The 25,380-nt window shown below is 41.0% G+C and overlaps 1 protein-coding gene across 1 annotated transcript; it reads right to left on the minus strand.

The window, feature by feature from the left end:
* Positions 1–24,892, minus strand: YIPF6 (Yip1 domain family member 6). Its single transcript, XM_081043381.1, has 7 exons — positions 24,788–24,892; positions 12,557–12,685; positions 11,432–11,510; positions 7,785–7,827; positions 7,020–7,145; positions 6,240–6,397; positions 1–4,389 (listed from the first exon to the last, which is right to left on the minus strand). Exons 1-7 carry the CDS (start codon positions 24,842–24,844, stop codon positions 4,271–4,273), a joined length of 711 nt encoding a protein of 236 aa, XP_080899507.1. The 5' UTR covers positions 24,845–24,892; the 3' UTR covers positions 1–4,270.
* Positions 24,893–25,380: the final 488 nt, after the last annotated feature.

The raw sequence follows: 25,380 nt of genomic DNA on the forward strand, positions 1-25,380 counted from the left end.
TTCTCCTTTGCCAGTGTTTATTTGCACATTTAACATTCACAAACAATTTTACAGATTTATTCTTTTCACAGGTTCATAATTTATAGGAAAGACCAGGATTAAAATGGGGTATTGAAGAGTTCCAACACATTAGCAGCAGTGACAGTACAGGGGACAAAGGCTCTGAAAGAGAGAACGGGACACCAGAGCAGCGTGCTGCCAATTCCTACCAGGCAGGAGCCCACTTCACTACAGCCAAGCCCATCCTATTATTTCCTCCCGCGACCCAGTTGAGCCCAAAGCAAAGTGTTCCAATTCTCACACCACTGCTCTCTGAGCTCTTAGGAATAGAACTAGTGCTACAAGCAACCAGCTGCTTCCTTTGACTATAAACACCTGAACAGGCAGGTTACATTTTGATGCATTAGCCATCCCTCTGGGAGATTTAAAAACAGGCAGAAGTTGTTTGATTCTTAAGACTTGAAGAGAGAAAGGGGAGAGGTGTGTGTCTGTGGCGGTGGTAGAAGAGGAGGGGAGAGAAAAGGGGCTCAAAGACGGAGCGGGGCAGAAAACCCAATTCTTCCCAATGTAGAGCTGCTCTTGGGTTTTTCTCAGATGCTGCTAATAGAGTGGTTTATTATATCCAGGAAAAAAGAATGCGAGTGGATTCCATTTAGTCAGTGGGAGGGTGTGATGGGTAATAACAAGGAACGCACCCTGGGGAGCGGGTATATTCATTCATGTACATAACAATGCAATCCCAAACTGTGTCCTACTATGAGAATCTAATGTGTTTTTCCAATTTTAAATCAATTTACTGTGTGACCTTGGGCAACTATTAATCTTTGTGTGCCTCAATTTTCTACTTGTAAAATGAGAATTGTAGCACTTTACATTGCATGAAAAGTACTTAAGAATAGCGCCTGGCCAAATCAATAGAAAGCAGACTGGTGGTTGCCAGAGCCTTGGGGGAAGGGGAAAAGGGAATGATTGTTAATGGATATGGGGTGTCTTTGTGGACTGATGAAAATGTTCTAAAATCAGATAGTGGTGACAGTTGCACAATTATGTGAATATACTGAAAAAAAACGACTGAATTGTACATCACTTTAAAAGGGTGAATTTTATGGTTCAGTGTATCTCAATAATGCTATAAAAAAATTCTTAAAAAAATAGAATAGTGCCTGGCACACAGTAAGTGCCCAATAAATGTTAGCTATTATTAGTAGTAATATTATTGTCATTATTATTATTTGGCCATCCTATGGCCTAAGTAAATCCCTAAAAATTCCTTAGTTTTAATAAAAGCCCACAGAATCTAGAAAATGATTTCTAATTTACATACATGGATTAACATTCACGTGTATTTCTATTTAAATTGCCTCAGAAATAAAGTCTGAGAATCACAATTTCAGTATTTTACTCGGCAATGAAACAGCTGCATGCAATGGACATCTGTTCACATCATGATAGGCTTTAGATAAACTCCACTGGCTTGATGTTACCCACAATTTCAAAATAACAAGAGATTTTCACTTTCATCTCTAGGAGTAAATAGAAAATCCAGTAGATAGGTTATATAAAGTACACAATTAAATTTTCAAATACAGGCTTGCCAGCCTTCTAATCACATTTTGGGGGACAGTTTATAAAAAGACAAATACAGTAAACAGTCTCATGCCCTGTGACCCCACCTGGCCCAACAGAAAAACCCCACCACAAGGAAAAGACCCAGTTCAATTCATGTAATAAGCCTCTGAGGAGGTAAAAGACTTGACAACGAATGACTGACTTTTAAGACTATACGGCACATTTAAATTCATTCACATCAACTGTGTTTTCATAATCTGAACAGCGATTAAATCTAGTCTTCACCTTTGTGACTGCTAAAGAATAGGACAGTGAAGTCTCAATCTCAGATGCAGGAGCAAGTGATGCACTGAGACCGGCAGTAACGCACCCTGTCCGGCAGTTATCCACCGCGCCGGGCAGTGATGCTTACACGCTTGCGTTTCATCTGAAGCATGAAACTTCCCAATTCCTGGCACAGGGTTTCCTCTGTTGGAGTCCCAGTTCCATTCTAGTCCCCCTTTCTACAATTAGCCGTGTGCCTTTGCAGTGAATCAGGGAAAGCTGGGTTGAAGGTTACAAGGTCCAGATACTTAGGTCTTCTGTTACTGAAAGCAATGCACTGTGTTTTGGATATAAGAAAACATTTATGCCCTGAAACTGACCACTTGTTTTCAGAAAGATAATTTCCATTTTACCCACCTTCAAATCAAATAAAGCCATTCCCTAACTCACTCAAGAGCAACAGATTAATACACAGAACAAGCTGCCTTAATCCCCACTATGTATAACCCCCTCCCATATGCACACACACAAACCCCCCGAGTTGTGGTAGTAGGAGTTTCTCACCAAATATTTAGCCTGAGTAAAATTTGATAAAGACTTAATTCCCTTTTTTAAAAGCATGGTTATTTCTGTAATTTTACACTAATCACTGGACAGATTATGAAACAACTTTGGAAGAGAGATCTTTTTAGCAGAGGCTAGAAAATTTCAGACAATGGATATGGATGATAATTTAGGACAAATTTCAAAATTAGGACCAGTTCTAAAATATTCTTTACCAATTCAAGGCTAAAATCTGAGTTTAGCCCTCGCAGAGTTTACTTTAAAATGAAAAAGGGAATTTGAAATAAATACAAATATATAGCCACAAACTTTGGACAAGGCTGGAACAGAGGGGACCAAGTTTGTAAAACTTTTGTACTAGAATATCACTCCAAGAACCCAACTGTCCCAGTGCTGTTCGTTGCTTAATCTGGGGATGGAGAACATGTTTGTCAAATGATATATCTATGTGTAGGTAGTCCTTAAATACAAAATGAATAAATAAATTCTGGGATGAAGAACACTTGTGGAACAAGACATTCCTATCTTTATCAGTAACTGTATTTTTACAATGACAGTTTCCTGCCTGACTCCTAGGCTTTGTCTATTAAGAGTTCTTCAATGTGCAATTTATAGAAGCAGCAGCTCACATTACCTTAAAGGAGCCCCGCTGAGCTCAGAACCAGCCTGTCCCAGACACTCTGCTCGCTGGAAGCCTTCACACTTCCATACTAATACAAGTAGACACAAAAAAAGACTCGTCTAAAGGAGACTTAATTAGCTTTAAAGTCTGCAACCAAGGAAATGAATTGCTACTCCTCAGCCCAAAAAACACATGTAATGAAAAAACTGCCGAGGCCAGTATGAAAAGGCAGCAGCTGTAAAGCCAAGTCATCCTACATCATGCTCTAAGTGTCTAGATGTCCTGTGAATCAGCCCTCAGAACACGAAATCCCTCCGATGAAATGCATGCAGGCTTCGGATTTAGCCTTACTTCCCAGATGGGGGCCAGATAACATGGAATAACGAAGAATTCCTTACAGCTATGCTGTTTCCAAACTGCCTCATTCCACCTATAAGAGAAGGTGCCCACATGATGAGATGCCTTACAGACCTATCAATCGAAATTTCTGAGGTCTCCTACTTGGAAAAGTTCAAGCACTGGACCACTGAGAGCTTCAGGCAAAGGAAAACTACATGCTGATGCTAACATCTTAGCTTGCATACTCAGAGCTAGTGAGTGAGATTAAAAGTAGTGTCACCGAGGCCGAAAGGGGACTATACGGAAAGACTACTCTCTTTATATATCTTCTGCTTTTTCTTTTTTTAAAGCAAAAGGTGCAAAATTTTCTATGATCAAAGTCTGAATACTGGGGAATGCACATCTGCTCCTCTCACATGTATGAACCCCTCTACTAACCTCTGTCATTGCCTTTTTACACTTAAGAAATAAAAGGAAATGGACAGAGATTATCCGTTATTTCTTCTAGTAGCAGGCATAGTCTAATAGTCATAAGGCAATGTGTTTCAGAGCTGCACCTGAACCGGTATTCTGAAAATTGAAAATAGTTATCAACTCCATAGTTATTCAACTTGCAGGATGTATCTGTGTGCTTCCAGAGTCGTTGGTTATTGCCCAAATGGACTACAGCGACCCCCATCATGTCTTAAGAAGGAATTAAACTGTGTGTAGTATGCACATGGATTTTAAAGAAATAACATTACTAAGAGGGAAAGGACAGCCTTTCAAACATCAGTTCCTTACACAAATGGCGACGGAGCTTTATGCTCTCTTGTAACCCCCTCACGTGGCCAGATGCCAAGTACCTTCAAGATAGACAAGAGGCAAAACTCCACGGTGAATTGCACTGGTTTTGAATTTCCATTTCCTGATTTACTTAGGAGTGAAGGTGAGAATCATCCAACTGATGACAAAATAGAACAAGAAAACAGGATAGATGGCAAGGGCTTTGCGGTTTGGAGGTTGACTGTCAGCAAGGAAAGCTGTAGAGGCTGAACAAAATAAACCGAGACAAAACAGAAGGTTGAATATAATGAGATCGTCGTACCTACTAAAACTCGCTAACTGTCGTGTGCTCGCCATAGTCTGGAACAGAATTACACTAGCAGCTCCTGCGTATCTGTGACCCTCAGAGAAGGAGGCACAGCTTTCCAGACAGCTGAGGGCTGCTGGTTTCAAATGCTGAGGCTTTGAAAGTCCTCAGCCATTTTAGATGGAAACCTTTCTGAAAGGGGTGTCTTACCCTTCTCTCAGAGGTTACTGAACTGTGCTGAACAGGCTTAAAAAACGTTATATGGTAATTTGCTCCTACGGCAAATGGCCTCATACTGCTGTGCTTTTTGAAGAATTGTCCTTATTTTAAGTTATCAGATCTTTGAAACGCCGTCCCTTTTGTCCACCCAGGAAACATCTCATGTTCAACAATCACCCTTCAAGGACATCTTTTCTAACAACCATGTGGTCACCTGCCACCCCAGGTACAACTGCCCACTTCCCTCCTCTGTGTTCCCACTGTGCCCTGCACAGACGTCCATCTCCCACCTGGGACACGTAGTAAGTATCCTTAACTGTTTACATGTCTGGCGCTCCACTGGGGTGTAAACTCTGAGGACAGACACCACACCTACCACAGCGCCTGACACACAGTTTGGCCTTAATAACTATTTGCTTCTAAGAGTCTACTTTCCAAACTGCCGTGGGCCTAGATACTGGATAATCAAGCTATTTAGAACCACATGTATGGTAAATTATGAGATTCTAAGTGAAGGGATGAGGGGCTCTCCCATGGGTCAAGCGCCCAAGCTTAATAAACCGTTCTTGGAACATCAATCCTGGTACTCTCAGACCTCTTTGTGGATTACCTCTTGGCTTTTTCTTTTTTTTTAAGGAGGGCGCAGCTCACACTGGCCCATGCAGGGATCGAACCAACACCCTTGGTGCTATTAGCACTGTGCTCTAACCAGCTGAGCTAACCGGCCACCCCACTTCTTGGCTTTTAATCATGTTCCAAGCAAAGAGATGTTTCTGCACTTAAAATATTAGGTGGTCTGTTTGTCCCGTTAAATAAAAAGCTAATGAACATTTCCAGTTTAAGCAGAGTTGTAGGACAATTTAAGGAATGTAAAAACAATGAGCACATAGCATTCACTACCATTGCTAGAGGCTCTTCCTAACCTTCAGCAGAATTTTCTAGTGAAGCAGGAAAGGACCATATGATACCAAACAACCTGTACTGGGGGGTAGTATAGTTCTCAATGGGTATGTGATCTGCTTGAGTTTGAAATTTGATTCCCCCATTCACTAGTTAGTGTCCTAAGGCAGCTGCTAAACTTCTGTGTCTGTTCCTTGTCTGTTCCTCATGTATAAAAGAGGGACCAATAATAATAGTTTTTATTACGGTTGTTGTGAGGGTTAAATGAGACAATACATAGAAAGCTCTTACAACAGTGCTTGGCCTATAGTAAATAAGCAATCTGTAAATACTAGCTAGTATTTTATGATGATTAATGTCAGGAAAAGGCCCATGTCATCTCTCAAGTCACCTATGCCTATATGATAGGGCTAAGATATAGTGGAATCTCCTTTTCCAATGCTATGCATTATTTAAGGCTTTTATAACAAAAGAACAGCTGTGACTCTCCCCATCTTAGAAGTCCAGATACCCAACTCAGCCAAGATGTGCATCGTCTCTCTATCAATGCCACGTAGGGCTCTACGGATGACACTGCCAAGAATCATGTCACTCAGTGTGACTCACGAGTCACACTGGGCCGTGTCGGGGCTTTATCTCTAGCACACGCTTCTGTCTGCTCTGCTCTTGTAGAGAGAAGTACATTCTTACCTATTACAGACCAGGCAAACATCACGATCACCACAAAAAGTCGGACCATGAAGTTTATCGGTCCTGAATCAGCCAAAAGCACCAGCCGGCAAACCAGCATTGCCACTGTCAAGGGAAGTATACAGTAACCCAGCACACAGAGGCTCTGAAAAAAAGATCTAAAAAATACACACATCCATAAAAATCACAAATATATAGCTGATTTGTATCATGATACAGTTTATTACACAGATTTCTACGTATCATGGATTGTTACCTCCCTCCAGATACATAATACCTACATCCTAACATGGTTTTATAACAGGCCTCTATAATAAGCATATGCTTTTTCTCTCCATCCTCTTCCTTCTCCTTTCAAACTCCTTAAGAATGAACCATCTAGGACACTAGAGACCTCCTTCTCCTACTGAACCTCTAAGACGGTGGTTCTCAATCTTTTCTAATTTACAGACCGACCTGAGAATTTGTTGAAAGCTTTGGACCATCTGTTCCCCAAAATGGACATAATCTTCTAAAAAAAAGTTCTGCCTATGATTTCAGGGCTGGAGAGAACATCTGAAGCTTATGAAAGGATCCCAGATGACTTAACTTAATTCCAGGTTTAGTTAATAACTAGATTATCTCTGTTCAGTGGTTTTAACAGAACATACTCTTTGGCCCTCAATTATTTTGATTTTTCTTTTCTTTTTTTTTAAATACCTAATTCGCCAGATCCCCCTTAAAAATCTAAGACATACCGCTACCTAGCAAAGGAAAAGGATAGATTTTAATAATACTCACATGTTTCCTCCAAGCAGTTTTGAGTTGAGGGTGATGGTAACTGCACCAAACCAGATAATGACAAACACTTCTGCAAACTGGGGCCCTCCATCTTTTTCATTATCTGCGGAGCCTTGTTGAAGCATTCTATGACAAGGAAATGACATGAGCATTGCTAATCTTTTCCTTAGAGCCATCACGTTAAGACATGGGTTCTCAAACCCATGGGTTTTCTTTATTAATAGCCCAAAGTCACTTTGCTGTTAGCAGCCAGGATGAGAAGCCAACAGTATTGTTTCCATGCTACCTTCTCCAAGGAACCTTGCTCTCCTCCTTCTGTCCTCTCCCTCTACATACAATGCAGGTGGAAAGCATAACACTTTGTGCTTTCAACTTGACCTCTTCTATCCTCTCCAATTTATTCTCATTCATACTTTTAGGAAGACTTAAAAACAATTGTTTACAAACAGTGCTTAATCCTATAGATATTTAATTCACTTAGTTTAATGGTGAAGTGCATCAGAGTTCATAAACATTTGGTGATTAGAAATGGCTAAAAGAGGCTAAGAAGTCATTGGTAAACAGGTGGGCATGATTTTTACATCTTTAACTCCATCACTCTTTGAAGTGATCTGGAAAGCTACCTTTTAGATTTAAATTCATAAGTACAATTATGTCACAGAAGTCCCACATGAAACGTTCCATCAAAATTCCCCTCAATTTTGAAACTCCACAAAAAAGTCTAGTCTATCTCAAATGACAAAGGAAGGAAATATATGTACTTACAATGCGAGTGTCACACAAAGAATCAAGGGGCCCCATAGATCCCCTACGAGGCAAGAAAAGGCAGAAGACTGTTAAGAAACAACCATGCAGTGTTTTCTAACTTTATTTCAACATCTAGCTTTCCCACTCTCAGAATTCAGACATCAAGGCTCTATCTGGCCAAGCCTTCCCCTTCCACCTCTCCTACCCCTGCAGTTGCCCTCCCTGCTCGCCACTTCTGGATGTCCTTCTTCATATATCCTTTAAGTTTTGTTCACTTCATATTCCACAAATCACCTCTCCCCACCTTCAAGCCACATTCCAGTATGCTATAAAGAGCAATGGATGAGGAGTCAAAAGAACTAGGCACCCCATCCTGCACCCTCAGAAAGAGGACTAGAACCAAGTCACTTCACCAATCTGAGATGATGTTAGACAAGGCAAGTATAATCAGGCCCATCGCACAAATATGAAAAATGAAGCTGAGAAGGAAGTCACTTGCCCAAGTTTATATGAAGTTAGGTGTGGAGGTGGGGCCAGAACCCAGGTCCTCTGATTCCTACTCCAAAATTCTTCCCACTCTGCCACACTGCCTCCCTTTTATAATTATCGCATTGAACTAGTATGGAATTGCTATTCTTCCTGGTGAAAAACCATCTCAATATTGGTAGTTTTATAAGGTTATACTTTAACAAATAATATGAAAGCTTTCTGAAAACTATAAAAGGCTCTACCAACATCGGGTCCAAACACACGGTTATCAATAGCGACTGGGCAATTGATACGCACAGTTTGGTAACATACATCTTACAGCACATTACCCTCCTCAACTAGTATGAAAAAAGGTACAGATGCCACTTTGAACTTTAACCTCACATGTATGTACATAACTTCACCTAAAAATATGTATATGTACACACTTACATTGTGTTTTAATTATATAAGCCATTTTGACACCCTGTAGAAAGTTTGGAAGAGATATAAAAATTAATCCTATGACTAATAAAATTGTTATTCTTGTTAAATTTTAAACTTAGCAACGGAAAAACTGAATTCAAGTACAAATGACATTAACACACTAGCTTTTCTAATGCACTGATTTTTATTTATTTATTGGGGTGACAACTGTTAGTGAAATTACATAGATTTCAGGTGTACAATTCTGTATTATATCATCTATAAATCCCATTGTGTGCTCACCACCCAGAGTCTTTTTTTTTTAATTTGTAAAAAACCTTTAACAGTATTTAAAAACTATTTTCCTATTGTTGTAATACGTATCTCAGAAAACTCACCAGTGTAGTCACTTTTAAGTGTACAGGTACTGAGCACATTCACTGTTGTATAACCATCACCACCACCATCTCCAGAACCTTTTCATCTTCCCACACTGAAACCCCAACCCATGAAATAGTAAGTGTGCACCTCCCCCTCAGCTGCGGGCAGCCATCATTCTACTCTCTATCAGTGTGACTACTCCAGGGACCTAACGTGAGTGGATCATAGAATATATGTCCTTTTGTGCCTGGCATATTTCACGTAGCGTCATGTCTTCAAGGTTAATCCATGCTGTCGTGTGTCAGAATTTCACTCCTTTTTAAGGCTGAGTGATATATATGATACATACCATGGTGCGTACACCCCATTTTGTCCATCCATCATCCATCAGTCGATGGACGTTTAAGGTGTTTCCACCTTTTGGCTACTGTGAACAGTGCTGCTGTGAACATGAGTTTACAAATATCTGTTAGAGTCCCTGCTTTCACTTCTTTTGGGTGCATACCCAGAAGTGGAATTGCTGGATCATATGGGAATTCTACTCGTCATTTTTTGAGGAACCTCCATACTTTTTCCACAGCGGCTTCACCATTTTACACTCCCACCAGCAGTGTACAAGGGTTCCAAATTCTCCACATCCTCTCCAACACTTGCTATTTTCTGTTTCTTTGATAACAGCCATCCTAATGGATGTAAAGTGCTATCTCATTGTGTTGTTGGGGTTTTTTTAGATTATTTTTTTTTAAATCTTGAGTTTTTTTCCTTGCCATTTTGCCAAGGGCTATAACAGGACAGGACAGAAGTGCAAACTGTGGCCATGACTTGCTCACCCTTTGTGCCAGCCTATCTACCTAACCCCTCACGGCTTGCAAATAGACCTCAGCATGTGACATAAGCCAAGATTCATCACTAATCAGCAAACTAACACCTGGTTCTGCACTGTGAAAAGCAACCTGGCTTTGCACTGAACCTCAGCAGCAGTTCAAAGCATCTTCACATCTGGAGTAGCAGCGGGAGACCACAAAGGGCACTGAACTTGAAAACTGGGGTCTAATCCTGCCCGTGATCTTGACAAGACATTCGGCTTCTCTAGACTCGTTTTCTTCATCTGTAAACCACAACCAAGAACTCCTACTTCACAAGGTTGTAAGGATTTAAAAAGATAATGTGTGTCTGGGGGGACGGGAAGGCACTAGAATAACAGCGGTCATTTATGGAGTGCCTATTGAGTGCCAGATTCGTGCAAGGTGGTTGGTAGGTGTTACTGTCTCTAATCTTCAGCAGCAGGTACACGTTATTATCTCCACCTTCACAGAGGAACAAACTTGAATCCCTGGAAAGTTAACTGTCTTATCCAAGATCACATAGCTAGTGGTGGAACCACTATTGACACCCAGATTTGTCCACGTTCTTTCCAGTGGAGCAAATCATCTGAGCTCCAACACACAGCACACCATGTTGAAAACAATTGTGACGCTGCATGCAGTCTCCACCTGGAGTGATGGCATACTTGCCACACATCTGACATCCCTATAATACAGCTGAACTGCTGCCAAAATAGAAGGTACACTCATGCATGACACCACTGTTCCTATTCTCAAACAATTGATTCGATTTTCCTGATAAAGGGCATGAAGCAAACCAAGAATACTTGAAAAGGAAATGGTCTAACAATTGTAAGAATGAATTCTAAGAGCAGAATTTATTGCAAAACTGTTGACAGAACTCTTGAACAAAGAAAGCAGTCATCAGACTACATGACAGTTCTGAAGACAGAAATGTCCATAAAGGTACTATTAATTTGTTACTCCTTAATGAGTGTTACCTTGTTTCCCTGAAAATAAGACCTAGCCAGACAATCAGCTTTAATGAGTCTTTCGGAACAAAAATTAATATAAGACTCGATCTTATATTATATAAACCGGGTCTTATAGTAAAATAAGACTGGGTCTTATATTAATATTTGCTCCAAAAGACGCATTAGAGCTGGTTGTCTGGCTAGGTCTTAGTTTCAGGGAAACACAGTAGCTATTATTTAATTTCACAGTTGAACATTTGCCTTTCCCTTGGAGATTGTTAGCTCTTTAGTTGAACGAAGTCCCGATGTGTTTGCAGCTTCCAGAAATACTTTTTTTTTTACAGTGTCCATTATAGTGGGTGAGGATACAGGATCTGTGTTTATTGATGAGAACAACATATTAAGCACAATTTTCCAATCTCTGAAATTCCGCCCTAATTTTTAACTTATTCCAAAAGTTTCATTTATATATTCATTTATATATGTTTTTTCATCCTGAAAAATGTCAGTTTTATTACCATGGGACCTCTGCCTTACAAAGTACTTATGACAAAACATGATGGGAAGCATCTCAAATGCCTCACATACTTACAATCTCTCAGAAGAGTGTTACTCTTCCTTGGGTACAAAACATGCATAAATTTTTTCCCAACAGCTTTTAGATCACGCATCTGAAAGACATAAACAACTTGTATTGTGATGACCAAGGTTGCCAGGCAGCCAGCCCCCTCACTTAATTTGCTAAAATTTCTTTTATTTCAATCTCCTGGGAGCCTTTTGTTGAATTTTAGAGCTCAAATTCCAGTTCAACTTCTTCACTATACAAACAATCCAGGGAGGCAGGGTGTTTTCATTAATTCCCTTTTCGATTCCCTTTTTCTATTAACCATTTAAGCCAACATCTAACTCTTTACCACATCTACCAGTTCTGTTTTGATTTTAAAACTCTGTAAAAGAGAAATGTAACCCTCTTAATATTTTACTTACGGAGACTAAATAATAGCACTACTAAAATCTGCTTTGCCAAACATAGCATGACTTTCAGTTTATACGCGAGAACGTCCAAAGGGCCAATTAGCCTGCTCCCTAGCTGCCACATTCTTCACAATATATAAAATAATCTCCAACATTTCCACTTTAACTGATAAATGAATTCCAGATGTCAGATTAACTAGTAATCAAGACATCTGAGGAAGGGAACGGTAACACAAATATAACCTCTCAAAATACAGTTGAGGTAATTCTGTCCTAACTTTTTCATCTAGAAATTTCTTCACGTCATTCAGTTTTTTGTTAACATGATTATTAATGGTTTAGCATTCTATCACACGGATGTAACATAATTTACTTAACTGCTATTCCATCTGTTTTTCAACTTTCCCCTATTATAAAGAATGCTGTAATGAACATTTTTGCATATTACTGTTTTTCTGTGTTTTAAAAAATATTTTTGTATTTAATTTTTTTTTCCTTATACTGTATCTGGAGAAGCAGAATTGCAAGCTTCAAAAAGACGGGGACATTTTAAAATTCTTAATATCCATTATAGCCAAATTGCTTTCCAAAAAAGGTGGACCACATTATTATCTAGGGGAGAATCTTGCATTTCAATAAAGAAAATATACTGAAAATCAGTGATCCAAATGAAAATATTACGAAGTGCTATTATTTAGTCCCCTGACACTGAACAGAAATTCTCTCAACTAGTCTAACTTACGATGGTATTGTGGACAGATTCATTTAATGTGGAGCTGTCGAATTCCCGAATACGAGATCTCATAGGAATGGTGATTTCTCCTTCCACAGGGATGTCTTGTGAGATGGATATATCTGAAAGGCCTGCAAACTAAGAAGAGTTAGAAAAAAAATTAAAGTACTAATTGCAGCATTCCTCAAAGACATCATTTCCTAGAAAGTATGGACTATGTCTTTTTGTAAGGTGTTACACAGTTTTTAAAGTAAAAGCTCACCAGATATTAAACAATGAAGTTAACTAAAATTCCCAAATGCTTATTTAAGTTAAAGAAGGAGATGGCATATGATGGAAAAAATTGTAACATAAATGGCATAGACACTTCTTGCCCTCAAATATTTGTTTTCTTCCAAGCATGAAATCTTCACATGCCACAAGCTCGCGACACTGCAGGGTTATCTGTGACCTTTCAGCAATCATCCCAGCACAGCCACAATTCTGTTACACTTGGGCTCCTTAGTAGGCTCTAGTGGCCTCTGCTGGCTAAACAGGAGGATTATGTGAAGCCTAAAGGGAAATGGGAAGAACGGGACAACACCAAAGTATTATCTTGATCTAAGCTTGTTTCCCCTGGTTCTCTGACATCTACAGGTCAAATAACATTTCCAAAGTGAACTGTAAGACTGCAGACCTTTAAACGCGTATGTTGGGGCATCCCGGTGACTCAGGTGGTTGGAGCGCCGTGCTCCTAACGCCGAGTCCGCCGGTTCGATTCCTACATGGGCCAGTGAGCTGTGCCCTCTACAGCTAAGATTGTGAACAACAGTTCTCCCTGGAGCTGGGCAGCCAAGAGCAGCGGGTGGTCAGCGTGGGCTGCTGAGGGCTGCTGTGGGCTACCATGTGCTGCCATGAGTGGCTAGTGGCCAGAGTGAGCCGCTGTGAGCGGCCGGTGGACCAATGACGACCAGAGACCGACTGCCTCAGTCGGGGGGTGCGCAAGGCTCATAATACCAGCCTGGGCCAGGGAGCTGTGTAGACTTAGAAACAACGGCTTGAACAGGTGTGTTTGGGGGGTTGGCGGAAGAAGGGCGGGGGAAACGTGTATGTTCACCTGTCAGATTTGATTACTGTGACTGAAACTCTGGAATCTCCAAATTCTTAACAGAAGCAATCCCTTCTTGTATTGTTTTTGGCCCAACCGGTACAATATTTAGTGGGCAACAGCTGAAACATAAGACAGTATACTGAAACTTTAAGACAAATAAGGTTGTTCAAAGAGCTTATAAGAAACCACTTCTCAATCACACTCTTAAGAGAAATGCACATTAAAACTACTTGAAATAAAAATTTTCACCTCTTGGACTGGCAAAAATCCTAAAATTTCACAACATACTCTGCAGGTGAAGTTGAGGGCAGAGAACACCCACACTGCTGGTGGAATGCAAAATGGTCCTCTGCTCTTCTGTACAGCCGTCTGGCACTATCCAGCAAATGCACACATGAATCACTTGTTAACTCAGCAGTGCCATGTTTAGGATTCTAAAGATAACGTGGCAAACATACAAAAAGACACATACAAGGCTCTTCATTATAACACTATGTGTAAAAGCAAAAACCTGACAATAACCCAAATGCCCATCAATAGAAGACTAGTTCATCAAGTATGGTATACCCACAAAATGGAGTACTATGCAGCTGTAAAAAGGAATAGGAGTTATCTCTAAAGAACTACAATGGAGTGTTAAATTAAAAAAAAACAATGTAGAGGCCGGCCCGGTGGCTCAGGCGGTTAGAGTTCCATGCTCCTAACTCCGAAGGCTGCAGGTTCGATTCCCACATGGGCCAGTGGGCTCTCAACCACAAGGTTGCCGATTCAACTCGGTTCAACTCCTCGAGTCCCACAAGGGATGGTGGGCAGCGCCCCCTGCAACTAAGATTGAACACGGCACCTTGAGCTGAACTGCCGCTGAGCTCCCGGATGGCTCAGTTGGTTGGAGCGTGTCCTCTCAACCACAAGGTTGCTGATTCGACTTCCACAAGGGATGGTGGCCTGCACCCCCTGCAACTAGCAATGACAACTGGATCTGGAGCTGAGCTGCGCCCTCCAAAACTAAGGCTGAAAGGACAACAACTTGAAGCTGAGCTGCGCCCTCCACAACTAAGATTGAAAGGACAACAACTTGACTTGAAAAAAAGGTCTGGAAGTACACACTGTTCCCCAATAAAGTCCTGTTCCCCTTCCCCAATTAAAAAATCTTTTAAAAAAAACAAACGAAAAACCATGTAGACAAAAGTGTATATGTATGCTACCATTTATCTAAGAAAGAGGGGGATACAAATATCTATAAATATCTGCATGTTATTTTTTAAATGTAAGAAATGTGTAAGAAATAATCAAACGTAATGTGAGTTAAGTCATGGAAGAAATAAGTCATATGACATTTTTAAAAAGACGCTGTCTACTGAGGAAAGGAGAAAATGAGCTGGAGGAGACAGGCAAAGAAGCAAGGCCTCTCAATAAATATTGTTCTATATATATATATATGACTTGAAATCATAGAAATAATTCACATAATTATGAAACAAAATTAAAGTTTAAAAGCATTCCCTAACACTGGAAGACAACTGAAACAAATGAAGCTACTGTATGTTGAATAAAATATACAACCACACAGACAACAAGTATTTCAAGTGACTTTACAATCATTTGACTTCTGATTATGATGTAGAAAGCTGGAAAGAGCATCCCTCCCACCAGAACAGTGAGAAAAAAAGCTAGGTAAATGACAAAATCATAACTTCCTTGAACCCATCAGAGAGCTGAATGCAGGGCTACCAAGTAGTTTGAACAAAATCTAAGGAAAGACAGGCGCTTCCAAGAAGAGATGGAACATGAGCCCTAGCTCATCGGTGGCAAAGCACGAGATGATAGCGACACTGGGCATCGATCGCACAGGTGGTTAAGAAGTCATCTAAAAATTTAACATTAATTGCTAAAAGCCAAGTGTGGACTTGTGTGAGACTACAGAGCTCCAGGAAGCATCAGACACAAGGGAGTTCACACCCTCATGCAGCCTTTTCTCCACGGACTTCCAATGGGTGCAGGTGTGGGGAAGGGGAGCAGCTGCCACTTCTGAGAAAAGCACAGAGCCCCACACAGACCTCCCCCCACTACAGAAAAAGAGTCTTAAAGCTGCTGGGGGGAGATGAGCAAACTCTGTTGTCTCGGGGGCACAGGTGAAGGGCCATCGCGGCTGGGGAAAGGGAAAAGACACCTGTCTAATCTTTAGGGAGGAATAGGAAACCATCTGAGGCCAGACCATTAGTGTCCTTTAGTATCACTTTGAAAGTCACACCCAGGAGATCCAGCTACACAGTTACACACGGCCTACGTAAGGCGGAGGCTGGACCAAGACAAGAAAGAATACCTACCTCCAAGGTCCCCACCACCAGACTAGCAGGTATGGAGGAACAAGCAACACCAGTCTACTGTCAGGGGAGGGGCCAACGCTTGGAGAGAGCCCCACTATTTGATGCAAGGGCAAAGGGAAGGCAGAAAGCCGAGCACGGGACAGGGAGGAACATTAGGAAAAACCCTGGGACAACATAGCACACACTCTGAGCACAAGATAAAAGGAGAGGAATTTGAAGCTGGTGATGTAGTGAAGGTTCCCACAGGCAGGACAAAACCCAAACACCGTTTAATACTGGCTAGTATTCATTTAACCCCCACCGTAACAACTTAGCAAAACAGCTGTGCCATTTCTAGGCAGTGTCTACTGATCTATATATACATGATGGCTGGCATTCAATAAAAAAATACCCCCCAACAAACCTACACTCCCATCCACACACATGAAAAAACAAAGCAATGAATAAAACCAGACTCTGAGATGACCTCAATGTTGAAATTATCTGAAAAAAAATTTGACTATGATTAACATGTTAAAAGCTCCCTTAGAAAAGATATATGCATAGCCAAGACACGGAAACAACCAAAATGTCCTTCGATAGATGAATGGATAAAGAAGTTGTGGTATATATACACAATGGAATACTATTCGGCGTTAACACAATGGAATACTATTCGGCGTTAAGGAAAGACGATATAGGAACATTTGTGACGACATGGATGGATCTTGAGATTATAATGCTAAGCGAAATAAGTCAGACAGAAAAAGCAGAGAACCCTATGATTTCACTGACATGTGGTATATAAACCAAAAACAACAAAAGAACAAGACAAACAAATGATAAACAAAAACTCATAGACATAGACAATAGTTTAGTGGTTACCAGAGGGTAAGCGGGGTGGTGGGTGGGAGATGAGGGTAAGGGGGATCAAATATATGGTGATGGAAGGAGAACTGACTCTGGGTGGTGAACACACAATGGGATTTATAGATGATGTAATACAGAATTGTACACCTGAAATCTATGTAATTTTACTAACAATTGTCACCCCAATAAACTTTAACTTAAAAAAGATATATGCACAAATTACGATGAATTTCTGCAAAACAGATGGAAATTGTAAGGTGAAATGGCAATGCTAGAAATAAATGAACATACCGCGTTTTCCCGAAAATAAAACCTAGCTGGACAATCAGCTCTAATGCGTCTTTTGGAGCAAACATTAATATAAGACCTGGAATTATATTAATCTTATTTTATATTATATATTATTATATAAGACCCGGTGTTATATTAAACTAAGACTGGGTCTTCTATTAATGTTTGCTCCAAAAGATGCATTAGAGCTGATTGTCCGGCTGGGTCTCATTTCCGGGCACACACGACAGTAACAAAGAATGCCTTTGACTGCCTTTATCAATAGACTCAACACAGCTAAAGAAAGAAATCCATGCTAGGTCAGTCAAAATTATCCCAATTAAAACAAAGAGAGTTTAAAAAGAAAAAAGCTGTATATGTATCTAATCATTATGCTGCACATCTTAAATTTAAACAATTATGTGTCAATTATATATTAAAACTGGGAGAAACAAATAAAACCCAAAACACAATACAGCACCCAACAGCTGTGGGGCAATATTTAGTTGTCTAACATGTATAGAATCAGAATCCCAAAACATGAGAGAAATAATGGGTCCGAAGAAATATTTGAAACGATAACAACTAAAAATAATGGGAGCATCAAGTGACAGATCCAAGTCCAGAGAACCCCAATCAAGATAAATACCTAAAGATAAAACCAAACCCAAAATCCACAAACCTAAACACATTCATACTACTGAAAACCCAAGATAAAGAGGAAAATCTTGAAAGCAGCCAGAGGAAAAGAGACACTGCTTACAGAGGAACAAAGTATCAGACATCACACCTAAAACTACACAAGCCAGAAGACAATGGAGACACATCCAGAATACTGAAAGAATCAAGTCTTCAACCCAGAAATCTAAATGCAGCAAAAACAGCTATGAAAAGGACAAAACGCTTGTTTTTTTCACTCAAGCGAGAGGTAAGACGTGTATTACAGGAAACGTTAAAACAAGTTCTTCAGGAACAAATATGGTATCAGAAGGAAACAGATTTACACAAGGAAATGAAGATCTCCAGAAGTGTTTAAAATGAAGGTAAACAAAAGCATTTTTGTCTTATTTTTAATTATTCTAAAAGATGACTGCCTAAAGCAGGAGTCACCAAACTTTTTCTTGTAAAGGGCCCAAGTAGTAAATATTTCAGCCGTTAAAAGCCATACAGTGTCTGCTGCAACTGCGCAACTCTGCTATTTAAGTGTGGCTATGTTCCAATAAAACCTTATTTATAAAAAGGAATAGTGGGCCAGATTTTAAATTACGAAAACAAAATTTAGGAGCTAATTGGAAATATGAACACTGACAATGTTCAAATTGGCAATGTGACAAGATATTGGATATTAGGGAATTGTTAAGTTTTTAAATGTACTAGTAATACTGCAGTTGTGTTCTTTAAAAACAGAATCCTTCTCTTTTAGAGATGCGTATTAAATATTTACTAATGTAATGATGCCTGGGATTTGCTTCAAAATAGTACAGAAGAGGGTAGGGTTACAGAAGAAAGAAGACTGCCATAAATTGATAATTATTGAAGATGGGTACATGTGGGTCCATTATACCATTCTACTTTTGTATACGTTAGAAATTTTTCTTAATGAAAAGTTAAAAAACAAACATTCCTAATGTTAGGGGCGACTTCAGTTCTTTTTTTTTTATTCTTGCCCCAATCCCCCACCCAATGAACCTAAACATAATCAAGTCTTTAGATCTTCAGAGTTTACAGGAAATATGTGGATAAAGGAGTATATTAAAAATACTAAAAGGATACAATCAGCCAAATACAGAAAGTGAAGAATTCTACAAGACAAATGATTGAATTGAAACAAATAAATTAATTAAGAAGAGAAGAACACATATATTAAAGGAGATTTAATTAAGAGACCCTGACCAAATACAATTTGTTGACCTTGTTTAGATCCTGATTTGGACAAATTGTAAAAGCTTTTTTCCCCCCTAGAAAATTGGAGAAGATGAACAGAAGTTAGATGATATTCTGGAATTATTAGTTTTGTTATGCATGATAACAAAGAAAACATAACAAAAGTTCTTACCTGTTAGAGAAACACACTGAAGTTATTTATGGGTGAAGTGGTATGTCTGGGATTTGTTTTAAAACATTCAGAAGACATCATGAAAAACAAGGAAAGACTGAAGAGCCATTACAGACTGAAGGGAACTGAAAAAAACAAAAACTAAATGCGGTGTTCAGTGTATATCTTTTGAATCAGAGGGGTACAATGAATGTCTGTTGAGTAAATAATAAATGGATGTATGAATGAAAAAAAAAACTAAATGCAATGTGAGATCCTGGATAAAATCCTGGAACAAAAAAAGGACAGTAGTAGAAAACCTGATAAAATTTGAATAAAGTCTGTAGTTTGTACCAATGGTAATTTCCTGATTTTGATCAATGTACTGTGGTTATGTTAAATATGAGGAAGCTGGGCAAGGGCTATACAGAAACTCTCTGTACTATTTTTGCAACTTTTCTGGACGTCCAAAATGAGTTCAAAGTAAAAGAGTTAAAATACTGCTCCAGAAAAAAAAAATGTGGTGAGGAGCTAGATGAAATAAAAATAGCAGAATGTTGATAGGTACATGGATTCATTATACTTTATTTATTTTAAAGCTTCCATAATAAAAGATAAACATTTTATTTCTGCCATTCTCTCAAATTACCTTCCTTCCTTTCCTCTTCAGTCTGAGTGCTCTCCTCTCCCACTCCCTTAATCCTTTAGTAATGTGGCACTGGCTTTCCCACCATTCTACTGACTGCTTTCTAATGTGGCCTCATCATCCAGAAATACCAGGATCCTTTCTCAGTTTCAGCCTCTCTGGACACTCTGCAGCACTTTCTGGTAAACCACTACCTTTTTGAACCCATATTCTCTCTTCCCTACTACGACACTGCCCTTTCAAGCTCCTGGATCACTTGTTTTGAGTGTTCTTGCTGCCTGCCATTGCTATGGGACGCAGGGCAGTGCAAAAGGAATGGGCTTTGAAGACAAATGGGGCTCTACCCTCACCTGGAAACACTGCTACCGGTATAACAGTTAGATAACACCTGCATAGCACCTTGCACAGTCAGTAATCAACAGATTGCATCTGGATCATACTGTTTAGGAGTGAGGCTCCTGGAGCCAGAGTCTGGATTTAAATCCAGCTCCATTATTTACTATCTGTGTGACACTGAGCGGATTACTTAACCTCTCTGTGCCTCAGATTCCACATCTGTGAAACTGAGATAATGGCACCACCATCACAGGCTTGTAGTGAGGGAGAAATGTATTAACACGTGTAAAGCACTCAGCACACTCACAGCAGGGACTAGATAAATGTTAGCACAAATTCAAGATTCCCAGGGAGTCAATTCCAGTGAATCAAAATATTTGGCTAGCCTTTGTCTCCTGGTCCTAGGAGGCAGCCTCTAAACCCTTGGAATTTCCCAAAGGACAGTAGTTTTGTTATTGATGCTGGGCCCTACTCCTTTAGCTAACAGGTGAGACTTTGCAGACCCCTACATAACTTTACACTACTGAGATCACTCTACACAGTTTAGAGGGTTGGGGCTTAATCATGTGCTAGAAACCTGGCCTGGGGGGGGGAAGGAGCCGGTCAGTCATGCCTACATAATGAAAGCCCAGTAAAAACTAGGTACCCAGATGAGCTTCCCTGGTTGGCAATACTCTGTATATCGTCACACTTTGATGTATCAGGAAGGTAACAGGGTCCTGACTCCAGAGGGAGTGTCTACCGTGAGGGCTGTCTTGTGGAAGACTGTGCCCTTAACCTGTGAAGTTAGACCTAACTCCCGCTAACTGGTTTCAGAAGCCACTGCACTCACTAAAGTGCCATGTGAGTCGCACCCTCTCCCCCATTCCAACCCTTCCTCAGTATCTCAAGAAAATGAGTGACATTGTTCAGGGAGCTGAGCCCAGATCTGTGGCTCTCCAGCCCCACAGAAGACACAGGTCCTGCAGTGCCTCAGCTAGTGGGATGAAAGGTGAGTGGATCCCATGTCCCTCCTCTTGCTCCTCTGCAGACAGGCATGTGCACATACGTGCACATGTGTGTACACTTTGCTGCCTGGCTTAGGCCAACAGGGGAGCAGAGAGAGACAGGGCTAAAGACATATAGTAAAAGTAGGGAGTGCCGCTTTATGAAAGCGGCTAGGAGCAGATGGTTATACTACTGACCAAAATCCTGGAGAAAAGAGTCAACAAGGGTGGAGCGGGCCAGCATCAAGCAGGAACAAGCTCAGTCTAAGAGGCCTGGCTCCAGAAGTGGGAAGGGGGTGGCCAGAGGCATGGTCTCCAGCCAGCCCTTTTACCTGGGACCAGCTTCCTTGCAGACCCCAGGCTACAGCCACTATTACAGCTTTTTTCCTGCTCCCCAAATATTCAGGCAAGAGATAGGCATTACCCAAGATTCTACCTTTTCAACTCCATGCAGATGACTCATAAATGAACAAATCTACTCCCGAAGTCGGGGTTTTAGAGTCTAAATGCCTGCTGCATATCTACTGGCCAGTCTGCCAGTATGTTGCACTAAACATGTCTAAAAGCGAATTCATCAACGTTCAGGGCCCTCATTCTCCTCTTACTTTCAGGACATCGCTACCCTCCCATGTCTACAGCCTTGCTTTTCAAAATGCATGGGGAGCAGCCACAGCATCACCTGGGAGCTTCTTAGAAATGCAGAATCAGAACCTCCAGGGTCGCTGTGCACATTCAAGTTTGCAAAACACTGATCTAAGACATAATAAGAAAGACACTTCCTCCCTGCACTGCAAACCCTCAAGAATTCCGCCTTTCTCAAATCTTCACTTCTCCTGCCACTGCTGCAGCCCAGGCAAGCATTACTTCTTCCTAGAACTCCTGCAACAGTTTCGCTGGTCTCCTAGATTCCCCATGGGAGGTCTTCCTCAGTTATGCTGTCCAATTCATGACTTTAAACACTTTCCTCCTCAAAAACGTCCCCTGCCTCCTAGCTATTAAACCTCACAGCTTAGTAGTCAGTAAGAAGAAACAAAGAAACAAAGTGTCACAAATGAGGGACGCTTTTCAGTGACCGGATATTCTCCAGTCCCACTAATGATCTCACACCCACAAAGAAACAGTCCTGGGGACAAAGTGGAAAAACGTTTAGGTGGATTTCACATTAGAAATTTTGGACTGGAAAAAATTTCTAAAAGAACCACTGAGCATTTAATCTGGCAAAAAATTCAGAATTTTACCAAAGATTTGTTTTTGAAAACATGCAGGATAAAATGCACAATTGTGAAGTACTTTGGGAGTGTTGCATGCAGAATTTTTGAAGAAATAATAAATAAGATCAAACTAAAATGATTAATACTGAAATAACATTTATTTCATGATTATTATGTGTCAAGCATGCTACCAAGTATTTTAATGTGTTAACTCATTTAATCCATCTAAAAACCCTACTAGCTAAATATTACTGTGTCTCCATTTTACAGATGGGAGAACTGAGGCATGGACGGCTTTAGTAAACTCCCCAATATCCCACAGCTGAAGGGCAGAGCTTAGAATCAAACCTAGGCAATTTCACCCCACAGCACACATTCCTAACCACTGTTCCACGCTGCCTCCCTAATTCAGTAGCCTTACCTTTTAAGCCTTACCTCCTAATACTTACTTCCCTGTGCTTCAGCCGAAGTGATCTGTTTTTCTAGAAGTACAAAGTACATTAGTACCTCCCAACCTCTGTACCTTTGCCGGTGAGAGGCTGTGTACTATTATTGGAAATCATCTGGGCTTCAGAAGCAGACCTAGGCTCAAATTTTAGGCCTGACCACTAACTGCTGGTGAGACCCTAGGGAAATTGTCAAACCTCTGAGTCTCATCTCATCTGCAAATAAAACACGGTTTAAAAATCATGTAATTGAAATGGGTGCTGTGAAGTTTAGAAAATCTGCAGAGGATGTGTAGCTCAATCCTGACATGTACTAGCAGGTACTCAATCATTGACAGCTATTATGGTCACCTGGACTTTCAAATCTTATCCATCTCTTGAGGCCGTCTCAAATATATACCTTCTACCATGCAGCTTGCTTCATCACCCCAACCAGACATGATAGCATCTTCTTTTAAATTCCATTAATATTTTATGTGTAACTTTCTCTCATGTACTGCCTCATTTTAACATTGTACGTTTGTTTTATGCGCACAGATTACACTGTAACCACCGTAAGCACAGGCCATTTGTACTCCCTAAAGCAACCAGCACAATGCATTGCACATTGTCAGAGCAATAAACATTCTTGAATTGATTGGATACTGAGTAATGAGTGACCAAAATCACTAAAATTAGTTGGTGAAAGCTTCATTAAAAGAGGGGTAGGGCAGTTTAAATTAAAGACAGGAACTGAATACATGTAGGCACCTGTAATATGTCACACAAGGGACTATGTGTATATTAGCTCATTTAGCACTCTCACGAGTTATTATCTCCATTTTACAAATGAAGAAATGCTGCATTCAGAATGATTTCCTCAAGGTCACAAACATTCCATGAGAACTTGGACCTAGTTACTCTCTGTGTCCCCAGTGCCTAAGAGTGTCTGGAACACACTGGATGCTCAATAAATATCTGATGAAAGAGTAGATGAACAAATAGAGCCAGTAAGCAGAACCTGGACTAGAATCAACTTCACCTGTTCAGTCCTCTACGTTAAGTCGCCAACTTAAAACAGAGGAAAGGGAGGAAGGTCCAAGACGATGGAATAGAAAATTAAAAAGAAAAAGTTGAGAGTATCTGACTTTTTAAATAAATATATAAAATGCATGAAAAAAATAAAACAGAGGGAAAGGATGTACCATTTATGGCCAACTGCAATATAAGTAAACACTGGGAAATAAGTGAACACTGTTTAGTATAAGGGAGTCTGGGGCAGACTGTTGAGTTAGTTACATTCCTTAGTTCATGGCACTCATCGTATTCGACACTACATTAATTATGTCATTTCATCTTCCTAAAATCTCTTTGAAGCAGGTATTTTTATCTCCATTTTACAGACGAAGAAATACTCCCTAGGAAATGACTTGCCCAAATTCACAAAGCAGCAGAGTGGGTGACTATGGTCCAGGTAAGTTTAACTCCCAAAACTGTGTTATTAAGTACTTATCCAGGTTTTGGGCTTGTACTTGCAATAGAAATCCCATCCCTTATAGAAACAAGAGCAAGAGAGAATAAAGCGGATTGCAAGGACTGCGACAGGGAGGGCAGGCATTAAACCCAGACTACCAGGGTCACTGAACAAATGAATACCCAACTTACAACGCCGCAACCTTTCATTAACCCTAGAATGCTGCTACTCCCACAAGGGCTAGTGACAGGTCTTGATAAAATGAGGGCATAGCAGAAAGAAAGATACTTAAGAAATCACCTAAAGCTTGGCATTTAACACAATGTAGAGGACGAGGACAAGTCCTGGGCGTGTCCCAAAAAGAATGGGAGATTCACAAGAAGGCTTAGAAAGAACAGGGTGAGGGGGGATAACTCAGCAGTAAACCCCAAGAACAGGTACAGTGTTGGGACTGGTTCTGGCATCGGGTACAGGAAGGGCCTGCCGGGATGAAAGGGTTCGGACTCTCTCAGGTCACGGTCCCGTCACTCGACTTCCTTAAGGGACACTCTGCCCACCCTCGATCCCTTCTGTTGCAGATTCCCAGCTCACCAAGGGCTTGGGCGATGCTGTCGCCGGGTCTCCCGGAGACTCCGCCGCCTCCGCCATCTTGGCCCTCCTTCTCACGGGTCGTTCCCAGAAGTCTTTGCGAAACCAGAGACGTGGAGGCCGCGGCCGGTTATTGCGTCATTGCGCGGGGTTTGCATCACTGAGAGGCGCCTGGCTTGGGCTGGCGGCCTTGGCCCTTCACCGTCCCGTGTTCTCCGCCTGGTGTTGGGCACAGGTCCGTGTCGTGTCGCCTCGCTTCACTTCTCCGGGGCCACGGGTCCCGCCAGACACTTCCTCTTTAACACTCAAGGCCGATTCTCGGATCGCTCCGTGGGTCTCCGGTCGAAGGCTGCGGTCTCTCCCCCGCCCCCCACCCGGGCCTCGGCTCTCAGGAATAGTTTCGGAGTGCGGTCCCCCAGCACCGCACCTCCGGGAGCAAGCCTAACCCTCCTTCGTCGCAGGGAAACCTCCCGTTTCCGTGCTGCAGACTAGAGGGATCAACCCCCCCAAACCTACTGCTCCCGTCGCCGTCGTCCATGCCCAGCTCATTCCCTGCTCTTCCCTCCTCTACTCATCCCGCTACGTGACCGCTACCC

The sequence above is a fragment of the Rhinolophus hipposideros genome (genome assembly GCF_964194185.1).
Source record: "Rhinolophus hipposideros genome assembly, chromosome: X".
NCBI classification, from domain to species: domain Eukaryota; kingdom Metazoa; phylum Chordata; class Mammalia; order Chiroptera; family Rhinolophidae; genus Rhinolophus; species Rhinolophus hipposideros.